General features: G+C 38.9%; 1 protein-coding gene across 6 annotated transcripts in view; it reads left to right on the plus strand.

The window, feature by feature from the left end:
- Positions 1–25,283, plus strand: part of pou2f1a (POU class 2 homeobox 1a) — a 202,138-nt gene that overhangs the window by 66,923 nt on the left and 109,932 nt on the right. For 4 of the 6 annotated variants that reach the window (XM_087992721.1, XM_087992726.1, XM_087992724.1 and 1 more), the window contains 3 exons: positions 10,014–10,079; positions 21,825–21,925; positions 23,703–23,741. In XM_087992721.1, coding sequence (XP_087848847.1) covers positions 10,014–10,079; positions 21,825–21,925; positions 23,703–23,741 — 206 coding nt within the window. The remainder of the gene's footprint in view (positions 1–10,013; positions 10,080–21,824; positions 21,926–23,702; positions 23,742–25,283) is intronic. The other 2 variants (XM_087992723.1, XM_087992725.1) reach the window with 2 other exon arrangements.

Genomic DNA, 25,283 nt, shown 5'->3' on the forward strand with positions numbered 1-25,283 from the left:
GATTAGAAATAGTCAGCATGACTTGGTGAGGGGTAGGTCGTGCTTCACAAGCCTTATTGAATTCTTTGAGGGTGTGACAAAACGCATTGATGAAGGTGGAGCAGTGGATGTGGTGTATATGGATTTTCGCAAGGCTTTTGATGAGGTTCCCCATGGAGGCTCATTCAGAAAGTAAGGAAGCATGCGATACAGGGAATCCTGGCTGTTACAGAATTTGCTGGCCCATAGAAGACAGAAGGTGGTAGTAAATGGAAAGTATTCAGCCTGGAGCTCTGTGACCAGTGGTGTTCTGCAGGGATCTGTTCTGGGACCTTTTTTTTTGGGGTTTTTATAAATGACTTGGATGAGGAAGTGGAAAGGCGGGTTGGCAAGTTTGTTAATGACCCAGAGGTTGGTGGAGTTATGGATAGTGTGGAAGGTTGTTGTAGGTTGCCATGGAACATTGACACGATGCAGAGCTGGGTCGAGAAATGGCAGATGGAGTTTAAACTGGAAAAGTGTGAAGTGATTCATTTTGGAAGATCGAATTTGAATGCAGATTATTGGGTTAAAGGCAGGATTCTTGGCAGTGTGGAAGAACAGAAGGATCATGGGGTCCATGTCCATAGATCCCTCAAAGTTGCCACCCAGGATGACGGGGTTGTTAAGAAGGTGTATGATGAGTTGGCTTTCATTACAGGGGGATTGGGTTTAAGAGCTGCAAGGTTATGCTGCAGTGCTATAAAGCCCTGGTTAGACCACACTTGGAATATTGTATTAAATTCTGGTTGCCTCGTTATAGGAGGATGTGGAAACTTTAGAGAAGGTGCAGAGGAGACTTATAGGATGCTGCCTAGACTGGAGGGCATGTCTTACGAAGAAAGGTTGAAGGTTTTTCTCATTTGAGCGAAGAATGAGAGATGACTTGACAGACGTGTACATGATGATGACGGGCATAGATAGAGTGGATAGCCAGAGACTTTTTTCCCAGGGTGGAAATGGCTAACAGGAGGGAGCATAATTTTAATGTGATAGGGGAAGGTTTAGCGGAGATGTCGGAGTTAGGCTCTTTACACAGAGCGGTGGGTGCATGAAATGCTCTGTTAGCAGTGGTAGTGGAGTCAGATATATTAGGGATGTTTAAGCAACTCTTGGATAGGCACTTGGTTGATAGTAAAATGTAGGGTATGCAGGTTAGTTTAGACTTAGAGTAGGATAAAAGATCAGCACAACATTGAGGGCCGAAGGGCCTGTACTGTGTTGTACTGTTCTATGTTCTATGTAACAAGATTAGTGAATTGAGTATGCTGTTTCTGAAGCATGAACGTTTAAAATGTATGCTGACTGTAACATGATTATAGCGCCAACACTTGAAGCATGATTTTTCTATAATATGGGATTGCACGAGAATACAACCATCGCGTTATAGAAGAGCTGACTACCAAAAGTGTTGCAAGCTTCAGTGAATGATTCCTAACTGACTTTCTAATAAATCTCTCGTCACTCCTAGATTGGATTCCTGCATGTAAGAACTTGTGTTTGAATTTACCTTTTTGCCAAGGGGTGTGTTTATGGGATGTTACTATATTGGAGCAGTTAATTGGAGCATGTTGATGTGTTGGGTTGGTTAAGTTTTCCAAAGTTAGGTTATTGTAAATTCCACTTTCTTTTGTGTTTCATCTATAGTGTTTAAATAAATTCTGTTATGCTTAAAGCCGAGTGGTTTGACCAGTTGCATCGCACCTAGCGCACCCACTTCACACCTACATTTCAAAATAAAAAGTTAGGGCCTAGGCTACCTTCTTAAAATATTTTGAGTGGGTCTGGCCTGATCAGTAACACTTCCTATATTGGAATAAGCAGGCATAGTGTATTTGTGCTTCCAAAAGGTATCTGATGATGTGCCACTTAAAAGGTTGCAACAGAAAATATAAGATCATGCTGTTGGAAGATAATATATCAGTACAGATAGAAGACTGGCTAATTAATGCAAAACAGAGTGATTATGATGGATATGTTTCCTGTTGGCAAACTATAAGAAAATTTGCACTGTAGAGTTTGCTGTGGGGTCTTAATTATTTACGGTTTATCTTAATTACTTTATGAAGGGACTGAGTGTATCATTGCCAGATATGCAGGCAATTCAAAAATGGCGAGAAAGCCCATTGTGTTTGTGCAGTTGTGGAGACAGTGGCAGATTCAAATGATGCTGCTTCAGTTAGAAGTATCCTACTGGATTTGAAATGTTAACTCTTTGTTTCTCTCTTCACAGATGCTTCCAGACTTGCTGAGTTTCTTCAGCATCTTTGTTTGTTTCAGTTTTCTATCATCTGCAATGTTTTGTTTTTATTTGCATTACCTATATGTCAAATGATAGGAAGAGTTTCAAACTGCAGTTCAAGTGTCTGCAACTACAGTAAGTTTGGCTCAGTCAGTGGACTAGAAGGCAGTCACACCACTTAGGATAGGATCTTCTGATGTTGCCACTGGTCAGTGACAGTAAAGTATGACTCAGAGTGAGATAGGTAAGGAGATCCACTGGCCAGAATCTTGAGCCTTTGCAATTATACAAAAGATCTGAAGTTTATTCAGCTTATTTGAATGAGAGTGAGGGCTTCTCAGTTGATCAGGTAATTGTCTGAAGCATCATGATCCTGGAAGCCATTCAAGCAGAAGGAGCAAAGAGGAATCTAGTGGTAGTCAGAAACAGTATTGTGAGGGGAACTGACGCTGTTCTGTGCAGCAAAAAGTGAGAATCTACATGATTTGTGTTTGTGCTATGCAAGGGTTTGTGATATCTGCTCCAGGCTGAAGAAGAGTGAGAGATTGTGTTCAAATAACAACTGAAATCAATGAGTGGCAAAAGTAGCCTCTTTATTCAGCACAAATTCAACGCGGCTGTAGAATCCCGAAATACAGTTCTTACAATAGCCCATTTATACACAGTTCTTGCATATATTAAAATCTCATTACTGTAGGGTTACATTTTTTATCTATAGTACACGTAGGTTTGAAGGGCTCCTGGGAAACAGGAGATGATCGATAACGTGCTGGCTACTACTTCTGTCCAGTCTGCTTGCGTAACTGGGAAGTGTTAGCCTTTTTTGTCTTTTAAATGAGTAAATGTTAGTAAAACACTAGGCCTATAGGCTCTAAATAAGTTAGAAATTGTGATAAAAGAATAGAGGATATTAAACTGATTATTGCAGCTGTGTGGTGAGATTTATTTACTATTTGCCAGTATAAATTTCATTCATTCATGCATCTTAACTTCATGCAAGTGCTATTTTGTCAGTTAGTTTTGTAAAGGGATAACGGCCCAGTTAAAAGATAATTAACAGGTACTTAATCAGTTCAGGTCCTGGAGATGGTTGGTGAGGGCTGAATAATATTATTTTTCGTGGAGACTTGATGGGGTTGATATTGCTGATAAGGTGTGGAAATGAAGTAATGGGTTTGAAAGGGTTGTTTTTAAATTTTGGAGACCACAGAACGGTGGTTTTATGAATGAATCGATGAAACTGTGTTATAGTAAATAACTGGTTAGTAAAGGGTTATGAATGAATGACCGGGAACCCGGTATTAATGAATATAGCGAGCTGGTGATTGAGTTAATAAAGATAGCCTATAACACAATATTTCGTAACACTTCAAAGTTTGGGAGAAGATTTGTAGCTTGGGTGCTCATTGTTGTGGTTCTGTTTGCCGAGCTGGGAATTTGTGTTGCAGACGTTTTGTCCCCTGTCTAGGTGACATCCTCAGTGCTTGGGAGCCTCCTGTGAAGCGCTTCTGTGATGTTTCCTCCGGTATTTATAGTGGTTTGTTTCTGCTGCTTCCGGTTGTCAGTTCCAGCTGTCCGCTGCAGTGGCCGGTATATTGGGTCCAGGTCGATGTGTTTGTTGATAGAATCTGTGGATGAGTGCCATGCCTCTAGGAATTCCCATATATCAAGAACATTTCTGAGCTGACAGCCAGACTACTGCGACCACTAGGTCTCATAACAGCACACAAACCAACAGCCACACTCAGACAACAACTCACCAGGACAAAGGACCCGATACCCAGCATGAGCGAAACCAACGTAGTATACAAAATCCCATGCAAGGACTGCACAAAACACTACATAGGACAAACCGGAAGACAGCTAACGATCCACATCCATGAACACCAACTATCCTTAGTATCCACACACGCAGATGACAAGCAACATGAGTTCGACTGGGACAACACTATTATCATTGGACAAGCCAAACAGAGAACAGCCAGGGAATTCCTAGAGGCATGGCACTCATCCACAGATTCTATCAACAAACACATCAACCTGGACCCAATGTACCGGCCATTGCAGCGGACAGTTGGAACTGACAACCGGAAGCAGCAGAAACAAGCCACTTTAAATGCTGGAGGAAACATCACAGAAGCGCTTCACAGGAGGCTCCCAAGCACTGAGGATGTCACCTAGACAGGGGACGAAACATCTGCAACACAAATTCCCAGCTCGGCGAACAGAACCACAACAATTTTGTAACACTATCTCACAAAAGCTTGTAGTGGAAGGGGGAAATGATCCACTGGTCGAAGTCCATGTTGGTGCCAACAGCATAGGTAAATAGAGTCATAGAGATATGGAGCACGGAAACAGACCCTTCAGTCCAACTCGTCCATGTTGACCAGATATCCCAGCCTAATCTAGTGCCATTTGCCAGCACTTGGCCCATATCCTTCTAAACCTTCTATTCATATACCCATCCAGATGCCTTTTAAATGTTGCAATTGTACCAGCCTCCTGGCAGCTCATTCCATACACGGATCACCCTCTGCGTGAAAATTTGCCCCTTCGGTCCGTTTTACATTTTCCCCCTCTCACCTAAACCTATATCCTCTAGTTCTGGCCTCCCCCACCCAGGGAAAAGACTTTGCCTATTTTATCCTGTCCATGCCCCTCATGATTTTATAAACCTTTATAAGGTCACCCCTCAGCTTCCAATGCTCCAGAGAGATCTAGAAAAGAAATTCTGCAGAGAGAGTATGAAAAGCTAGATGCTAAATCCAAAACAAAGCCATAAAGGTAATAAGCTCTGGATCATTGTCAGAGTTAAAAATGCAATCCCCCTTCATGCTCAAACACAATAAATTTTCAAATCAAACTAGTTGGAGATGTTATTACACATCTCTGGAGCAGGTGGAACTTGAACCAGTTCTCCTGAATCAAAAATAGGGACACTTCCATTGTGAAACAAGAGCCCTTTAAGGCTCAAATGTACAGCTCCAGAGTTAATGGGAAGCAAGTGATGCTCATCGAACTTAAAATAGTGCCTGTTGTGGCACTGTGGTTTTCGGCGGAAGTGGGTACTGCAGATGCTGGAGATCAGAGTCAAGGTTAGAACGGTGCTCGAAAAGCACAGCAGGTCAGGCAGCATCCAAGGAGCAGGAAAGTTGACGTTTTGGGCAAAAGCCCATTCCTGACAGAAGGCTTTTGCCCGAAACATTGATTTTCCTGCTTCTCGGATGCCGTCTGACCTTCTCTGCTTTTCCAGCACTATTCTAATCTTGGCACTGTGATATTGTCCTTACCCTTATATTTGGGGGCCTGGGTTCAAGTCCAACCTGCTTCAAAGGTTTGTAATAACATCTCCTGAGTTGATTAGAAAAATAGGTTGGACTAAAAGATGAGAACCCTCTTGCGGTACATTGTACTATCCATGCCCTGGACTGGGATGCTCGAGTTCAACTTCCATCTGCTGAAGAGACATGTAATAACATCTCTGAGCAGGTTAATTAGAAGAATTAGGATTACAAAAGGGGCTGTTGTGGCACTGTGATAATGTCCCTGCCTCAGAGCCAGGAGGCCTGGGTTCAAGTCTCACCTGCTCCAGATGTGTGGAATGACATCTTTGAATAGATTAATTAGAAAATATCTCTCTTGATTTAAAAATAAGTCTGTTGTAGTACAATGGTGGTGTCCCTACCTCTGGGAAAGAAGGCCCAAGTTTTGGTCCCATATGCACAGATATGTGTGAATCAGGTTGATCAGAAAATACCTTGGATTAAAAAAGGAGGGCTGTTGCTGTGGGAGCCTGTCCCTACCTCTGACCCAGGAGACCTGGGTTGATATTCCACCTGCTCCAGAGGTGTGTAAATTAATTAAAAAATACTTAACTAGGAGAGTGAAACTCAAAAGAGGGTGGAGTACCTTATCTCCCCTTTCAACTCAATTTTGGTTTAGCACCTTCCATCTCCTTACCTTTCTCTCACTTTTGGTGTTCTTGTATTTCCCTCATTGGGCTTTGCACATAAATTGATTAATTGGAAATACAGGTGATTTAGTTGTGGTGGGTAATACATGAAAAGTACCACAGCTGATTTGATGGTGAGGACAAAAGCCATTCAATTGTAAGAGCACTTCTTAATATATATAAAAATGAGGGCTGTTGTGGCTGTGGTTATGCCCCTACCTTTGAGCTAGGAGACTTATGTTCAGGTCCTATCTGCTCCTGTCTCAGGGTGACTGGATTATACTTATAAAGTCAAAAATCACACAACACCAGGTTATAGTCCAATAGGTTTAATTGGCTTCCAATTAAACCTGTTGGAGTATAATTTGGTGTTGTGTGATTTTTAACTTTGTACACCCCAGTCTAACACCGGCATCTCCAAATCATGACTTATAAAGTCTTTCATTTATTGGTTTAGAGCTATAGGTTACAGCAACTGATAAGGGGAAATAAACTGGTTTTCTTCTGGCTTGCGGTGTTTATTTTTCTACAGATAAAAGACAGCTCTTTCCTTTCCAGAGATCCAATGGCTTCTGCAGGAATCATTCACTCCTACAACCCATTCCACTACCTGGAGCCAATCACATTGTTGTTAGCAGGCGAAAGATGTTTACATCAATAATGTGTCACCATTCCCCAAACCAATCAGTTACTTATTACTGGCGAAATATCCATTCGTTCAAACCCTTTGGCTGAAGCCTGTCTGCAACTAAATGTCACAAAATCACTTCGAATGGGTGTCAGATAATTTGCTTTTAAAAAGCGCAGCCTTTCCACAATCCTTAATTATCCTTTTCAATACAGTCCTATTCCTATTTTTGTTCACAGTCAAAAACAGAAAAATAAACGATAGTCTTTACAAGAAGCTTTTAAAAAAGCCTCAAACCTGAGGAAAATACATTTAATTGCACAAGGATGAATGATGGGTCAGAATGTTAAGTGACAGAATATGATTAAAATGTTAATCAGGGCAAAGAAATTACAACATGAGAGGATGTTAGCAAGAAATGTAAAAATGAAGAGCAAGAATTTCTATAGGTATCTAAAAAGGAGAAGAGGAAATAAATTTATCCTCTAGAGAATGAGAATGGGAGTAAACAAGAAAATAGTGGATGAAATAAATGAATTTTTTTTTTGTCTGTCTTTATTGATACCAGAAACACCCTTGTAATAACTGTAAATCAGTACATAGAGAGGAAATTGACATTACAATCACCAGTGAAGCAATACTGAGCAAAGTTATGGGTCTGTAGGATGAAGAGTCCCTGGGTCTGACAAATGTCATCCTAGGCTCTTAGCTAATAAAGTAGTAGATATGTTGGTATTAATTTTCCGATGGTAAGAAATCTTCTGCTGAATGGTGGAAAAGGCACAGTATGCATTCTGGATGGGGGACTAAATGTTCATCACTAACAGTAGCTACTGACCAAGCTGGCTGAATCCCAATAGTAGGCAACTGATTATCCATGCCTGTGGTAAGTGGTGAAGGAACCAACAAAGAGAAAAATCCACTTGAATTTATACTGACCAATCTATCTTTGATTTGGGAAAGTGGAATTCCTACATTGTTGAATGTTTTCCCTATGAATTTGTGTATATATTTATGCTTGTATAAGTACTTGAGTTAGTGTTTAGTCAGGTTTTAAAAAATGAAATCTTTTTTGCATTTTTAAAGAATGAAGTTGTGTTCAAGGCTTACTTGTGCTGTAACTATTGGTATCTGTTGAAAAAGGCTGATGTAATTGAATATTTTGTTTTATAAAAGGTGTCATGAATGGACAACCATGTAATGCAAGAACACAAAGTGCAAGGAAGTGACTTTATATGTTTGTTTTGCTAAAATTACTCTATTATCCATTGAGTTCAAAGTTGATTTAAAAATTAATGCTAATATACATGGTTTGTTTCAACTACTATATGTACAGTCTGTGGGCAGAATGATAGGAGAGAATCATTTCTGAAAAGAATTTGCCATGCTGGGGAGACTCATTTTCTACATTAATATGATCTAGTGGCCCCAGTTGCTATGAGGTAATGCTCAGGTGATGTTCGTACTGGACAAGTCAGATCCCTGACAGGAACTTGGCAGGATTAATTATAAATTTTATTTTTTTCAGTTGCTGGGGTGATCTTTTGCTAAAACACAGGCATGTAATATTGCAGTTTTTGTTTCAACAACAAAAAATTATTAGCAACAGAAAAATGAACAAAAGCACTTCCAGTGCAGGTTCAAAGGTTTTTAAATATAGTATAAATAACCCAAACACTCTTCGTAGATTGAACATAAACAACAGCTTTGCATTAAAATCAGTACACCATGATATTACAAACATTCTAAGAATATCTAGTGTTGTACCTATAGCAAGACTGAGTCCTGCAGATTTTCAAGGAGGAGAGGGAGGGAGAGACTTTTATTTAGCATGTTGGGCTTGAGCTAATTAAAATTTCAACTCATCTGGAACTGTAGGTAACTTTTTTCCTGAAATAATATTTTGCTCCTAACTTGGCTTATTCCAGTGTTTATAGTCATAGAATACTGATTTCCTACTGTGTGGAAACAGGTCATTCAGCCCATCAAGTCCACACCAACCCTCCATAGACTATCCCATCCAAACCCACCCCGACCCTATCGTTGTAATCCTGCACTTCCTATGGCTAATCCATCCAGCCTGCACATTCCTGGGTACTATGGGCAATTTAGCATGGCTAATCCACCTAACCTATGGGAGGAAACCCATGCAGATATATGGAAAATGTGCAGACGCTATACAGTCACCCAACCGTGGAATCGAACCCAGGTCCCTGGCACTGTGAGGCTGCAGTGTTAACCACCGTACCGCCCATATCCCTGATGTGGCTTCAGTTCCTTTTTGTCTTTTAAAACTACAAAAATTTAACCTAATTTCTTTTCTGTCAACTGAATCCCCACACTCTGATTTGTGATTAATAGTAATTTCAATACTTTAATTTTATTAGGTACATTGCTTAGCTCGTGTTACACCATCCCTCTCAGCAATTTGGAACTTGATAATTTTTTTTCTCTTGAACAACTTCCAGCACAAACTGAAATGAAAGTGAAGGCCTGAAAGGTTTCCCCACTAAGTCCTCTGGGTAGTTCATTAGGAACTCTGGGTAACGTCCTGTTGCTTGGTATTATGAGTATTGTAGTTGAAAAGGGTGGCGCTAGAAAAGCACAGCAGGTCAGGAAACATCCGAGGAGCCAGAGAATCAACATTTTGGGCATAAGTCCTTCATCAGGACGAAAGAGTTAGACCTAAAGCATTGACTCTCCTGCTTCTCGATGCTGCTTGACCTGCTGTGCTTTTCTAATGCCACCCTTTTTGACTCTGACACTCCAGTATCTAAAATTGTCACGTTCTCCTATATGAGTATTGTAGTTTATAAAATTGTTAACTCTACACACAAACAAAGCTGTATGCTTAATTTAGAATTCAAATAGTCCAAACTTGCAATAAAAGATATTAAAATACACGTACAATCTCTCAGTTTCATAACAAGATTTCTAGAACACACTCAGTTCAGCTTATAAAAGAGTCATGTCTTTTCATTACTGAAACTAGCATTTTATCAGAATGATTTAGTTATTAGTATTTAATCACTACTCCAAAACACTGTTATCCCAATTAAATACCACCTTCCTGAATGAAATGGATAACTAGTGAAAGAAGAAAAACATAATGTATAACTAATGGGAATTGTTTTCTGCTTTATCTTATGCCTCTTTTCCATTTTGCACAGAATCGAGAATGAGCAATCCGTCAGAGTCTATCAAGCCTTCCCTGGATGGCAATGAAGGGAGCACAGGTTGGACCTTTCTCTTTTAACTGTTTTGATACTGACTAATTTTCACAGAACTTTTGGAAAATAATTTAGGCTTACTGAGGTGTAAAACTGGCTTTAGAGTAAAATTTGCACGTCTGACTCTGAGTTCCAATTTAATGCAGCGCACTAAGAACATTTTATGTTACAGTAAAGACCATTGTGAGAGAGAGAGAGACAGACAGACAAACAGACTCTGGGAAGTACTAGCATCCATGGCCAGCTAAAGAATTTGCAGATAGTACCAAATTAAGGAAAGCACATGACGCCTTGACTAATATGTCTGATCTGTCACAGTCGGATTGATTTACAGCCAACCCATCAATGCCTTGTTTCCTATGCTAAATGCATTGATCCCTTCGAAATTTTGTGTCTTTATTTTTGTCCTGATGAATAAAAACATCAACAGCATGTCTCCTTTTTTCCAACAAGTGTAAAACTCAATTCAGACTGTGGTTTTGTGAAAGACAACTGATGTTTGGCTAATTTATTAGTGTTCTTTGAGGAAGTAACAGGCAGGGTGGAAAGGCAAGGGGTGAAGATGATAAAAAGACTTTAGATGAGTATAGACTAGTTAAGCGAAGTGGGCAAAAGTTAGCAGATGGAATATGATGTGGGAAAATGTGAGATTATGCATTTCTACAGGAACAGAAGAGCTGAATAATATTTAAATGGAGAAAGATAGCAGAAAGCTATGGTACAGTGGAATTTTGGAGCCCTTGTGCATGAATCACAAAAAGCTAGCTGCCAAGTTCAGTTAACAGTGAAGGCAAGTGGAGTATTAGCCTTCATTTCAAAAGCACTGGAGTATAAACATAGGGAGGTTTTGCTGAAACTCCAAGGCACTTGTCAGATCACAGCTGGAATACCATGAGCTGCTTTGGACCCCTTATCTAAGGAAAAATATACTGGCATTGGAGGCAGCCTAGAGAAAGTTCATTAGGCTGATATGAGGAATAGAATGTTTTATGGGGAGAGGTTGAGTAGGTTGGGTCTGTGCTCAATGGAATTTAGAAGAATGAGAGGTGACTTTAATGAAACATACAAAATTCTGAGGGGCCTTATCAAGGTAATGAAGTGAAGTTCTTTCCCCTTGTGGACAAGTCTAAGATTAAAGGGAATAACTTCTGTATTTAAGACAGAGAACAATTTCTTTTCTCAAGGATAGTGAATCTACAGAATTCTTTACCACAGAGGGCTGTCGTTTGTGTCTTTAAGTATACTCAAGGCTAAGAGAGATTTTTAATTAATGAGGGAATGAAGGGTAATCTGGACACGGCAGAGATGTGGAGCTGGGTTTTCAGAACAGCCATGATCTCATTGAATGGTGGTGCAGAGTTCTTCTGTTCCTATAGTATTATGGATAATGGGGAACCAGTAGATTAATAAAAGGCATTTGATGAAATACCACATAAAAAGATCTCATGGTGTTGAAATTTACACATCGGCAGAGTAGAAGATTGCCTCAACAATTTGTAATCAGTATTATTATTGAGTTGGATAAAGGGGCTGTGTGTATTTGCCACAACACAAAGATATGTGGATAAACAAGTGAAGAGGACAAAAAGAAGTCTATAAAAGTATCTAGATAGGTTGAGTGAGTATAGTATGGAAAATTCTGAATTTGTCAATTTTGACAAAGAGAATAGAGAAACAGAATATTATTTAAATGGATGAGGTAGCTGAAATTTGTGCAAAAGAGAAATATGATTCCTGGTACGTAAATTACAAAAGAAAACTGGCATGCAGCTACATTGTGATTAGAATAGTGAATGGAATTTTAATTTTTGTTGCAAAGGGGATGGAGTATAAAAGTAGGGAAGCTTTTTCTTTATTTTTTGATGGGATGTGGGTGTCATTGACATTTCCAAAATTTATTTTCCATCCTTAGTTAACCTAGAACTTATTGGCTTGTTAGATCTTATCAGAGTAGTGGACTGGCGTCCCATGTAGTCCAAACCATATAATGGGAGATTTCCTTCTGAAGGACATTTGTAAATGAAATGGGCTTTTGTTACGACTGTGGTTGGAAGTAAGCACTGAACCTATCTAGTCCTACTCCTTAACTGGTTACAGCACATGTTTAGCTGTTTGACCCAGTTGTTGATTTGACCATTTACATACCTTATGCAAACAGAAGAAGAAAATACTGGAGGAACTCATCAGGTGTGGTAGTATCTGTGGAGAGAAAAACAGTTAACATTTCGAGTCCAATGACGCTTCATCAGAGCTACTCGAAATACTAAACATGCTAAATTTCTCTATACTTTGTTTTTGCTTGTTTCAGATCTCTAGCATCCATTGTTCTTATGTATTAATTATGTAAATAAAAGAATTAGGTTCAGAGTAAAATGATCAATCAACCAGATTTATTTAATGAACAATTTTTTTATGAAAGCAAGACTTAATTGATAAGAATGCAAAGCTGAATAGCCGTTTACAATATAAAAATAAATATTTACTCCTTTAACTAACCCAACATAAACACTTGTATCAGTTAAAGGAAAATGTAAAGAAACTTTCTCAGCAGAGAATAACTTTGAAGAACAGCACTTTGGTCAAATACTTGGTAATTCTCAGAATAAAGATCTAGGATCTGAATTGTTCCAGATGATGTTCCATGCACGCACAGACAGATATTACGAGACATCTATTGATGTCACTGGGATATCCTGATAATCAGGACATTCATGAGATGTTAAGAACAGGTCTTCTAGAAGTTCCTCAGGAATAATTACTGTTTCAGCTTTTCAGTTCTCATGTGGGATCCTCAAGGGTTTCTCAGAAAGATGGCAAAGGGTGAGCCGAAGGTCTTCTCACTTCACAAGCTACACCCCAACTGAACTGCAAAACAATATCAAGTAGCCCAACTCCTGTCAGCTATAAACTCACCCATGTGCCTTCCAGTAAGGGCACACAGACAGTTGAAGACATGTCATTTCCGGTATTCAAGCAGTTAGCTTAAGTCATGTGATTTCCAGTAAGTATCTTTTTGAAAAGGGGTCTGTTGGTGATCTTACAGTCATCTTTAAAAAGAAACAAGTTTCAGGTGTGTTTTAAGTCATTTTTTTACAATTCTTTGTTAAAATGTTAATACCAGAAATCCTTTCATAGTCCAATTATTGATATGTTAATAGTCATCAATACTGAGACCAGATTTTAATTCAGGATTCATTCTTTGAATTTAAATTCCACCAGCCTCCATGGTGCCATTTGAACCCACGTTTCCAGAGCAGTAGCCAAAGTCCAGCAGTATAACCAGAAAGACTGCTGAGGAAGGTTCTGATTGTGAAGAGAGCAAGTCAATTAGAAATTGAGAAACAAATTTGGAAGCATAATAACATTGTAGTAATAATAATAGGGGATTTTAATTTTTCAAGTATTGACCAAGACTACCATTGTGTTAAAGGTTTAGATGGTGAAGAATTTGTCAAATGTGTTCAAGAAAATTTTCTTTACCAATATGTGGATGTTGCTACTAGAGAAGGAGCAAAACCTGAACTTCTTTTGGGCAGTAAGGCAGGGAAGGTGACTGAAGTGGAAGTAGATGAACACTTCAGGTCCAGTGATCATAATTCTATTAGTTTTAAAATGGTTATGTAAAGGACAAGCCTTCCATAAAAGTTAGAGTTTTTAATTGGAGTTAGGCAAATTTTACTGGAATGAGACAATAACTTTCAAAAATTGATTGGAATAGCCTGTTAGCTGGTAAAAGGACATCTGACAAGTGGGAGTGTGATGAAGAGAGTTCAAAGGCATTATTATCCTATTAGAGTGAAAGGTAAGGCTGGAAAGATGAAGGAACAATGGATGAATAATGATATTGAGGTTCTTGTCAAGAATAAAAGAGAATCTTATATTAGATGGAGACAACTGTGTTCAAATTGCCTCTAAATCGGTATAAAACGATTCTACAAGCATATTAAGATGGTAGCGATGGAGAGGGTAATCAAAGTGGTCATCTTTGTATTGAACTCCATGATGTGGGAGAGATACTAAATGAGTATTGCACATCAGTTTTCACTGGAGAAAGAAATGAAGACTAAAAAAACTCAAGTAAATATTGATGCTTTTTAAAAAAAGCTCACATTACAGAAGAGGAAGTTCTGGGGATCTTAGGGGATATAAAGGATAAATCTCTGAGACCTAATCTAATGTATCCCAGAGTGCTGTGGGAAGTAAGGGCGGAAATTGTGGGGCCCCTTGTAGAAATATTTGCATCATCTATAACTACAGGTGAGGGACTGGGTGACCCTGAGAGTGGCTAATGTAGCTTTGTTTAAAAAGAAACTAGGGAACTGTAGACCTGTGAGTCTGAGTTTGGTTGTGGGTAGGTCGTTGCAGGTGATTCTAAAAGATAGGATTTATAAACATTTAGAGAAGCAAAGCTTGATTAGGGATAGTCAGTATAGTTTTGTTCGAGGAAAATAGTGTCTCTCACATTTGAGTTTTTTTTTAAGGAAGTTACCCAAGATATTGATGAGGACAAAGCAGTAGATGTTGTTTACCGGGACTTTAGTAAAGCCTTTGACAAGGTTCCACATGGTAGACTAATTAGTAAAGTTAGGTCACATGGGATTCAGAGTGAGCTCGTCAAGCGGATACGTAAATGGCTTAACTGCAGGAGACAGAGTGGTGGTAGAGGTTGATTTTTGGATTGGAGGCCTGTCTCCAGCGGTGTTCCATCGGGATCAGTTCTGGGTCCTCCTTTTGTTTGTCATTTATAAAAATGATTTGTCTGAGAATATAGAAGGCATGGTTAGTAAATTTGCGGACGACATCAGAATTGGTGGCATTGTAGACGATGAAGGTCAAAAGGGTCAATGGGCTGGAAATGGCAGAAGGAGTTCAATCTGACAAATGTGAGTTATTGCATTTTGGTACAACAAACAGGGGCAGGGCCTATACAATTAATAGCAGGGCCTTTGGTAGCATTGTAGAGCAGAGGGTCCTAGCAGTTCAGGTACGTAATTCTTTTTAAGTTTATATCATGTATTGACAGGATGGTTAGAAAGGCGTTTGGCATGCTTGCCTTCATTGCTAATGTTGAGGTTGTACAAGACATTGGTGAGACCTCTTCTGGATTACTGTGTTCATTTCTGGTTGCCCAATTATAGGAAGAATATAATTAAGCTAGAGAGAGAGTTCAGAAAAGATTTACCAGGATGTTGCTAGATATGGAAGGTTTGAGTTATAAAGAAAGGCTGGAATTCCTTTCACTGGAGAGCAGTAGGTTAAGGGGTGACCTTTATAGATCTTTATAAAATCATGAGGGATATAGATAGTGTTAATGGTAGGCATATTTTCCCTAGGATGGAGAATTTCAGGACTGGGGGACATTTTTAAGATGGGAGGAGAGCGATTTTAAAAAAGACATTAGGAGCAAATTCTAAACACAGAGGGCGGTCTGCGTGTGGAATGAACTTCTTGAGGAAGTGGTGGATGCGGGCAGTGTTATACCATTTAAAAGACACCTTAGGTAAATACAGAATTACCTCGATTATCCGAGCGAGATGGGCGGGCACTATTTCGTTCGGATAATGGATTATTCAGTTAATTGATTTCCTCTGGAACTCGGAATTTTCTGTGATGTCTGCTCCCTGTCCAGGGGACTAGGCAACAGCACACTGCGCACGAGCCCCTGTCCACCCCCACCCCACCCTCCAAATCCCATCCGTCCGCTAACCCCATCCACCCCCCGCCTGCCCTCCAATTCAGAGTCTATTTCCTCACTTTCCACTGTTCCTGGAGGGGCTTGTGTTATTAGACCCTTAAATTGGGTGCACTGCTGACCAATATAAAAAAATTCCAGAATTGACTCTGTGAAATAATTATTTTCATCTGATCCAATACCGATTTAATTCCAAGTGCACTTTGTTGTGTTTTCGAAATAAAGCTGTTCTTACACTTTCTTACTGGCTTAGTTGCTTTTTTATATAGAGTCACAGCACAGAAACTGACCCTTAAGTCCAACTCGTCCATGACTACCAGATATCCCGAACTAATCTAGTCCCATTTGCCAGCACTTACCTATATCTCTCTAAACCCTTCCTATTCATGTACCCATCCAGCTGCCTTTTAAATGCTGTACCAGTTCCCACCACTTCCTCTGGCAGCTCATTCCATACATGCACCACCCTTTGTGTGGAAAAGTTGCCCCTCTCACCCTCAACCTATGCCCTCTAGCTTTGGACTTCTCCCAACCAGGGAAAATACCTTGTCTATTTACCCTATCCATGTCCCTCATGATTTTTATAAATCTCTATAAGGTCACTCCTCAGCCTCCGATACTCCAGGGAAAACAGCCCCAGCCTTTTCAGCCTCTCCCTACAGCTCAAACTCTCCACCTCTTGCAACGTCCTTTTAAATCTTTCTGAACCCTTTCAAGTTTCACAGTCAAATGAAAATGAATTTGGAGGTTTAACAAATATGATTAAAAGATATTATACATATAAAGTCCAAACTTAAATAAAAAAATCAACAAAGTATTTGCTTCTCATTTCTAGTTTCCGAGGGGAGTACAGTCCAATATAGAAAATATTCCCACAGTGCTATGGGATATTGATCAAGAATTGGATATTGAAAAGAATCCGCACATCCAAGTCAGAATGGTGTGTGACTTGCAGATTTTATTTCTCCTGATCACCTATTGCTGTTGCCCTCCTCAGTGGTGATAGTTATGGATTTAGAAGATACGGCCATATAAACTTGGGCGAGTTGCAACAGTCTGTCTTCTAAATCGTAGCATTGTAGCCATGATCTGCCAGTGGTGGATGGAATGGATGGTTAACTTGGTGAATGGGATGATGTGCTAGTTTATCCTAAATGTTGTCATGATTTTGAGTGCTTATACCCAGTCAACCAGGATACATTCCATTGCGTTGGTGATGTAATTTACAGATAACAGACCAGTTTGGGGAGTTGGGTATGTATCCATTATACAATACCAGTTCTGACTCTGACCTGCTCTGTTTGCATTGCATTTATGTGGCTGGTTGTCTCCAGGATGTTGGTAATGAGTGATACAATGCCATTGCAAGTCATGGTTGAACTCCCTCATTGCTCATGGGCATTGGTTGATACTTGTGTGACTTCAGTGATGCCCTATCAGCCTTAGCTTTGAAAGCATCCAGGTCTCTTTCATGTACGAATGGACTGTTTCATTATTTGAAAAACTTGAATGGAGCTGAGTGCCGCAATTAACAATGAGCATTTGATCTTATTTTGAAGCTAATATTATTGAAGTAGCTGAAGACGCTATACGTCTAGGATTCTACCTGGAGAACTCCTGCAATGAATACTAAGGATTGAGGTTATACTGAATAAATGTGATGACTGTGAATACAGGAATATCTTATGAGTATGCATAACCATACACAGTTGTGAACTCTTCCCCAGTAGATGATTAAAAGACACAGTGCCTACGATGTGTTAGAACATGGGCAGCATGACATGGTTGTGAGCCTTTTGGTGTGCGTATTTCAAATGTTGCTTATGCTTGCAGGCTGTGCGCCCTATAATATGCCTGTGCAGTGGCATGAACAAACTGAGTACCTCTATGAATATCGGTTTGCTGTGAACAGATGGTGTCACTGACCCTGAAAGCAGATTGTTCAACGCCTTCTTGAAATGGATCCCGGTTCTTTCTTGAAGGGCACTGGTGCTAACCAGGTTGCAGCCTTAGCCCAGGCTACCTGGATCTGATGGTAGGGCTTCTTGCTATCTTCTCTGAAGAGCCGACCTCCCTTATTTCCTGGATGTCTGAAATGGAACCTCTTGGCGTTGCTGAACTCAAGGGCTAGATTCTGTTTGGTTTGAGATGTTTTGGGAGTGGGGATGACTAACTTATGTTCCAGTGATGCTGCATGTTTGCTGCAACGTCTGGATGTTCTTGAAAATCAGAAGTCGCACCACACCAGGTTGTAGTCCAACAGGTTTATTTAAAATCCCAAGCTCTTGGAGCGCTGCTCCTTTATCAGGTGAAGTCACCCCCAGTTCAACACTGGCACTTCCACATCATAGATGTCCTTTGAATATTATGCCCTATCTTTTGACTGGAAGATAACAGCAGGGAGAAATTAGTGGAAAAATACTTTATTGTGGGAGAAAACTCATCTTGAACCCTGACAGAAGTAACAACGTATAACATTGCAATACCACATTTAAATTCCAAAATAGAAAATCTCACCTAATACCTGAAAATCTGATGGATAGATTTTAGTGAAATTTAGTACTGACGAAATGGTGAAGGAAGAACTCATTAGTTTTGATTGGGATCCTGAAGGTGGGGCAATTTGATTACAAAAAAGTTTTAGGTTGTTAGATTTAAAATGTTGATGGCAGGTGAGAGAATCTGAAACATTTAGAAACAATGTTGGAATTTGTTACATCTGTCAAAATGTTACTTCACCGAAAGTTTGTGATTTCAAATAAACTTGTTGGACTATAAGTGGTTTTGTGAGTTCTGAAAATGTGACAGGTTATAGATGTGGATTGGCTTGAAACCTCCTTCACGAGCTGGTTTTATTTTTTTCAGCATACAGGAAAGCCTCAAGGAAGAATTGAGTAATGGTAAAAATGTTAACACAGTATAGTAGAGATTAATGCTTTCTTCACTACTTTTTTGCAACAGCTCGACAGGATTAATTATTCTGTAACGTTTTGTCCATCATTTGCTATGGAATAACAACCATAGGCTGGACTATGCCAGGGTGCAGATTTCCTTCCCTCAAGGTCGATAGGGAGCAGTTGGGTTTTTACATCAAACAGACCTTATCATGATCTCTTTAACTGATGTCACCTCTTTAATTCAAATTCACAAACTGCCACACAGTGTGATTTGGGCTTGGGTTCTCTGAATTATTAGTTTGGGGAAAAAACAGGAATTGCTGGAAAATCTGAGAGGTCTGCAGCATCTGTGCAGAGAAATCAGAGTTAACATTTGAGATCCAGTGACCCTCTTCAGAACTGATGGTAGCTAGGAAAAGAATGGTTTTTATAAGGTTTTTTAAAGTTAGTTTGGGGTTTAGGATTACTAGTTCAGTAATAATCCAAAGCAGTCGTTGGCAGTGTTATATAGATTGACTGACAAGGTCTACATTGATATTAAAGTTGATGGTTCTGCTCATATCACCTTTTAAGATCTATGAAAGTTCCAGCCATGTATTAATGAGGTATGCGAATAAGCAGTAAATCTTTAATGTATAGTTGTTTCTGTACAACATGATTGCTGTGTTTCTGCAGAGTAATATAGGGAACTATTGTGATTGAAGCAAGCAGCTGACAGTGGTGGTCTCTTCACAACAGCAAACTATAATTTTCAAGTTTTGGAATCAACTTCAATTTTTAGTCAGGAATGTCATTTTTGATTCTTCAGGCACATGATAACCCAAATTCTTCTTTTTCAAAAGCATTGAACTGCAATTGGTGTGAAGATCTGAGAAAAAAGAAATTTGTATGTAATAGTTTGAAAGCTCTTGCTTTCAAATTATTTCAGCATTGTTTTACCAAAGGCGAAGGATAACCAGCAGAGTATTAACTTAATTTGGAGCTGGCATTTATTGTAGTTTTAAGATATTCTGCACAGGGCTGGAAAATTGAAGAGATTGCAATTATTTTGAAGAAGTTTTTAGACAACAAAGATGCAGTAACAATGCTTTTTAAACTAAGACTGATTCATTTCTGAACATATAAACATAACTAGCATTGTCTAGTATTTTAGATATCAAAGATGGAATATTTTCAGTTGAATTGAACATCATGGTGCATGATTTCTCCTTCATAAGTTTTTAGATTTTCAAATTAGCAAATCTTAAATTAGCATTCTAACTTTGTGCCTTTGGTCAAGAAATCTCCATCCATTTTGAACTAAAGTATAGTTTTAATTGTTAATTTACTCGATATTCGGAAGTTTTGTTTAAGTTTTAGTGGCCTTGAAGATTTCTTAATGGCCATCAAGCACAATTCAGTGTACTTTTAGTCATAGCTATGGAATCTTCTTTCAATAAGAGAAACTCTAATAAACCAGGGGAAATTAAAATAATGGAAACTGTATTGGCACTACAGCTATTTCTGTTCATGGGAACACCGCTTGTGCATTAACAATTTGCTTTGGGTGATCTGATGTGCAAGACTTTATATGTTGTACTAGAAAGGAAAGGTGTATAAACAGAGTCAACTTTCAATCATATGATCGTGTAACAGTTAATACATGAAGGGCACCATCCACCCATCATGTCTGTGCTGGCTCTCTCTGCATGAACAATTCACTGTGCGATTCTACGGCTGTTTGCATGTAGCATCACAAAATTTCCTTTTCAGGTTTTCATCCTTAAGAGTATTATAATTGAATCCGTCTTTGCCATCGTCTCAGGAACTTTTAGGACATAATCTAAAAATTCACTTTAAAAAATGATTTTTCTCATTTCTATTGCTTCCTTTGTCAATTGCCTAAAATCTGTTACAGGGTACCACCTGTTTCGTGATTCTTCCACAAATGGATCAATTTATTTCTGTCTACTCTGTTTAGTCCCCACATGATTTTGAATACCTCTATTAAACAATCTTCCTCCACCTCTTTTCCAAGCAGAATAGTTCCAACTTCTCTAATTTATCATCATAACTGAAGTTCTTCATTCTTGGAACTTTTCTTCTGAATCTTTTTTGCACCTAAAACTAAATGTAATACTTCCCTAGAGGCCAATCTAGAATTTTATGCAGATTATCATAACTTCACTTGCTTTTGTACCCTCTATCCCATTTAATAAAGCCCAGGATACTGTATGCTTTATTAGTCATTCTCTCCACCTGTTTTTGTATCACCCAGATTTGGAAATTGTGTTCTGTAGACCAAAGTCTATGTCATGGAATGTAAATCAGAAAGGAAAACTCCATTGTAAATCTTCCTTCAGTAGGGAAAAGAAAATCCGTTCACCATGAGCACCAAACCAATGAAATGGTGCATTTCTGCTCCAGTGTTTCATTCTGTGGAGTGATGCGATGTAGAATTGGCCTAACAGCATCCCAGTTTCTATTCCATATGTTCACATATTTAATGCTACTTGTTAGGTATAGTTTGTATGCTTGCCCTCTTGATCGAGTGCATGGAATGTGAAAATGGAAGAAAGGAAATTAACAGGGTTGCCAAAAATTACTGAATCACTATGAAGGATATTGGGGTAGAAAGAAACACATGAAGAACATTTTCCTTAACTGATTGCTAATACTTGAGATAATTGTTTTAACACTGCCATAATTTTGCCCTTGAACAACACATTTGTATCTTACAAAAGCACAATACTGTAAATGATCATTTAAGATAGTAACAGAAAATAATTGAAATATTCAGCAGTAAGGCAGCATCTATGAGAGAACAACAGTATTAATGTTTTTGGTCAGTAATCAGAAGATATTTCTGTCTTATCAGTAGTGACATTGTTCAAAGGTATTTTATAAAGTTGTGAAATCTGTCGTCTGACTATATAGCTCAAGTTAGATGAGAATCCATTTAAAATTCTCATTATTTTCATGAAAGGGCAAGGAGTTAATGATGGGATTTTAATACCTGTATCATATAATGTTAGTTAGTGCAGTAGTGTGGAGGGAAGTGCATCATGCTTTTCTGGCAAAGGCCATTGATGTAACTTTGGCTTTTAAACCAGTTGTACAGCCCCTTTCTGTTAATTTTTTTTTCTGTCTCTTTGTGTTTGTGTTTTGGTCTTCCTCCTCCAGGTGCCCAAACAAATGGATTGGATTTCCAGCGGCAGCCCATCCCAACAGGAGGCCCACTCACAACAGCACAGGCTCAGGCCTTACTGGGACAGCTGCACCAGGTATAACATGCTACCATTAGTAAACATAATTTATGCTGAAGTTCATATTTCCAACTGGATTGCAGTGCGATCACAGAATAGAACAATCTGGAGTTAGTGCATTATTTCCATCCAGATGACAGCTTTATCTGAACAGAATCAAATCAAGTAACACAACTTTAGACATAAGTAATTGGTGCCTACAACTACTTTACGCTCAAGTATCCACAGTCTTTTATGTTAATTTAACATTCTCTAACTGATTTAGCCCTAACCCATATAAAGGATTTTTCCAAATCTCAATCATAGAATTGTGTTTCTTCCAGTTAGGCTAATTTAGTGGTATGCAGCACATTAAATCCAGATCCCAAGGTACGCAAATATGCACAATACCTTGACCTGGCAGTTAATTGATTCTGGCAGACTGCTGCAGAAATTATTAATTATTTTAATAATGTTTGGATAATAGCTTATGGCCTTGCAATTGCAGCTTGACATCTTGAGGCCCCATAGCCCCACTTGCAGGTACAAATGAGTCATGTTTAGTTATTGTTTGATTACTTTAATTCAAAGCCAATTTAGCATGTAAGTTGATGCTAGTCAGCTAATGCTGACACTTGGGCTAATTTCACCATGGCAAAACTATTGCAGTGTGTGGAGTGATCTGGATCCCACTTTAATTTTTATTTGTTCTTGGTGGAAACTTCAGACCAAGGTCAGGTAATCATTGTGTTATTTCATTTAGTATTATATTTGCTTTTTTAAAAATGCCCAACAAATCTAAGCTTTAGTATACCATTTTAGTTGAAGTTAGTTTTTGGACTTGTGCTGTCTCACAAAATAATTTACTTGAGCAACAAAGTATTATCTAATGACCCTGAATAAGTGTACTTTGAGGCTTACCTGTGTGTATGATATTTGTAATGAATTGTAAATAGTGCCTGATTTAAGAAATACACAGTCATTATTGGAGCACACTGAGTTTGTTCCTTGATGCAGAATGAAGTGGTGTGAAATTTTGGCTATTTTATCTGGAGAAATGATTTGCTTCATGTGTGTGCATTCTCGTCATCTTATAATGTTAAGTTATATTGTGTGGTTTTCTGTGCATGAGAATGGCATTTCGTTTTAAGTCAAGTTACATTGTTTATCCTGAATGATTCACTTTAGTGCATTTCTCTACCTTCATATCAATTACTTTTTTTAGTTAGCTTACACATTGTACTTCTGATTCAAATAAAGGACTTTTAATTTAGTTGAAAGTTCTGTGTTGTGACATGGAAAATTAGGAGGACTGGTTTCCTTTGAGGACCAGTTTTCAGTTGTACATGTTTGTTTGTCTGTTACATTTTATGGCCATCCATTGTTTAGATTCAGTATTAGACTTAAATGACCTCCTGTGGTCCCTGACGTAACCATTCTTAGTGTAACTGAGGTAAGTAAAATCTTCTGTTGTTCTAGCATCAAAATATTCTCATTACCCAAGTGATTGTGGAAATCACAATCTTAGAAAATTGAGGGACCTTTGAGTTTCTATATTTAAAGGTGAAAGCCCTTTTCCACAAGGTGATTTTTATTTTGTTGCAACCTGTGCAAGCTACATAGCTTACTTAATGAAAATATTTCTTGTAACTTGCACGCTGTTTGCTTGTTTGTCACTTCTAGTGTTTATTTTGCTTTTTGTCAAGGTTTCTTTTATTTTTTGCTGTCACTTTTTTTTGTCAGCTCCTTCCATCATATAGCAAAATGTTTTTCATGTACACATACATACTGTACTGTCATTTTCTTGTCACTTCAGGTTAACTACATGTCAGATGTGACGAACAGATGTTTATATGTGAGTTTTCACACCTATAATATTTATTGAGGTTATTGTTGCAGTGTGCACTGTTGCTTGATCAAACTTGAAAGACTTGTGAGGCAGCGGTTTATGGGAAGTTTACAAACAAAGGTTCTTCGTTCTTCGTTTTTGTTGTTGTTAAAAGAGAATGCTGCAAGCAGTTTTGCATCTCCTTGCCTAGAGGTAGTGATGGCAGTTTAACTAACTGCATGTTGTCACTGTGCTTAAAAGTGCTATTTGCTAGTATTAGAGGTATAAGGTTTATATGTAAATTTTTGTTTTGCACTAGGTCATACTTTGAAGTATATGCAAAGTTTGGAGATATTGGTGCTCTTTTAATTCTAGTCTCTTGCACGTTCCCATTTTTAATCACTTCACCATTGGCAGTCATGCTTTCAGCTAGTTAGGTCCTCAGCTTTGAAATTTCCTTCCTAAATTCTCCAACGATCTACCCTGCTTTCCTCCTTTAAGGAGCTCCTTAAAACCTATCCCCTGGACTAAGCTTTTCATCATCCGCTCTAATATCTCCATATGTATCTCAGTGTCAAATTTTGTTTGATGCTTCTGTGAAATTCTTTGGATCATTTTAGTACATTAAAGTTTGAGTGTGTTCTATAAATGTAAGTAGATGTTAAAATGTATACAGTTTTTTGGCAAGCCTTTTCAAAAGTCAGAAGTGACTCTTTGTAATCAACTACAATTTACAATTTAATAATGCTGCCTGACAGGTCATAGAGTCATAAAGATGTACAGCATGGAAACAGACCCTTCAGTCCAACCCGTCCATGCCGACCAGATATCCCAACCCAGTCTAGTCCCACCTGCCAGCACCCAGACGACATCCCTCCAAACCCTTCCCATTCATATACCCATCCAAATGCCTCTTAAATGTTGCAATTGTACCAGCCTCCACCACTTCCTCTGGCAGCTCATTCCATACACGTACCACCCTCTGCGTGAAAAAGTTGCCCCTTGGGTCTCTTTTATATCTTTCCCCTCTCACCCTAAACCTATGCCCTCTAGTTCTGGACTCCCCGACCCCAGGGAAAAGACTTTGTCTATTTATCCTATCCATGTCCCTTATAATTTGTAAACCTCTATAAGATCACCACTCAGTCTCCGATGCTCCAGGGAAAACAGCCCCAGCCTGTTCAGCCTCTCCCTATGGCTCAAATCCTCCAACCCTGGCAAAATCTTTTCTGAACCGTTTCAAGTTTCACAACATCTTTCCGATAGGAAGGAGTCCAGAATTGCATGCAATATTCCAACAGTGGCCTAACCAATGTCCTGTACAGCCGCAACATGACGTCCCAACTCCTGTACTCAATACTCTGACCAATAAAGGAAAGCATACCAAACGCCTCCTTCACTATCCTATCTACTTGCGATTCCACTTTCAAGGAGCTATGAACCTGCACTCCAAGGTCTCTTTGTTCAGCAACGCTCCCTAGGTCCTTACCATTAAGTGTATAAGTCCTGCTAAAATTTGCTTTCCCAAAATGCAGCACCTTGCATTTATCTGAATTAAACTCCATCTGC

The sequence above is a fragment of the Chiloscyllium plagiosum genome, unplaced genomic scaffold, assembly GCF_037043375.1.
Source record: "Chiloscyllium plagiosum isolate Xiang-an unplaced genomic scaffold, Cpla_swu_hap1 HiC_scaffold_12, whole genome shotgun sequence".
NCBI lineage: Eukaryota > Metazoa > Chordata > Chondrichthyes > Orectolobiformes > Hemiscylliidae > Chiloscyllium > Chiloscyllium plagiosum.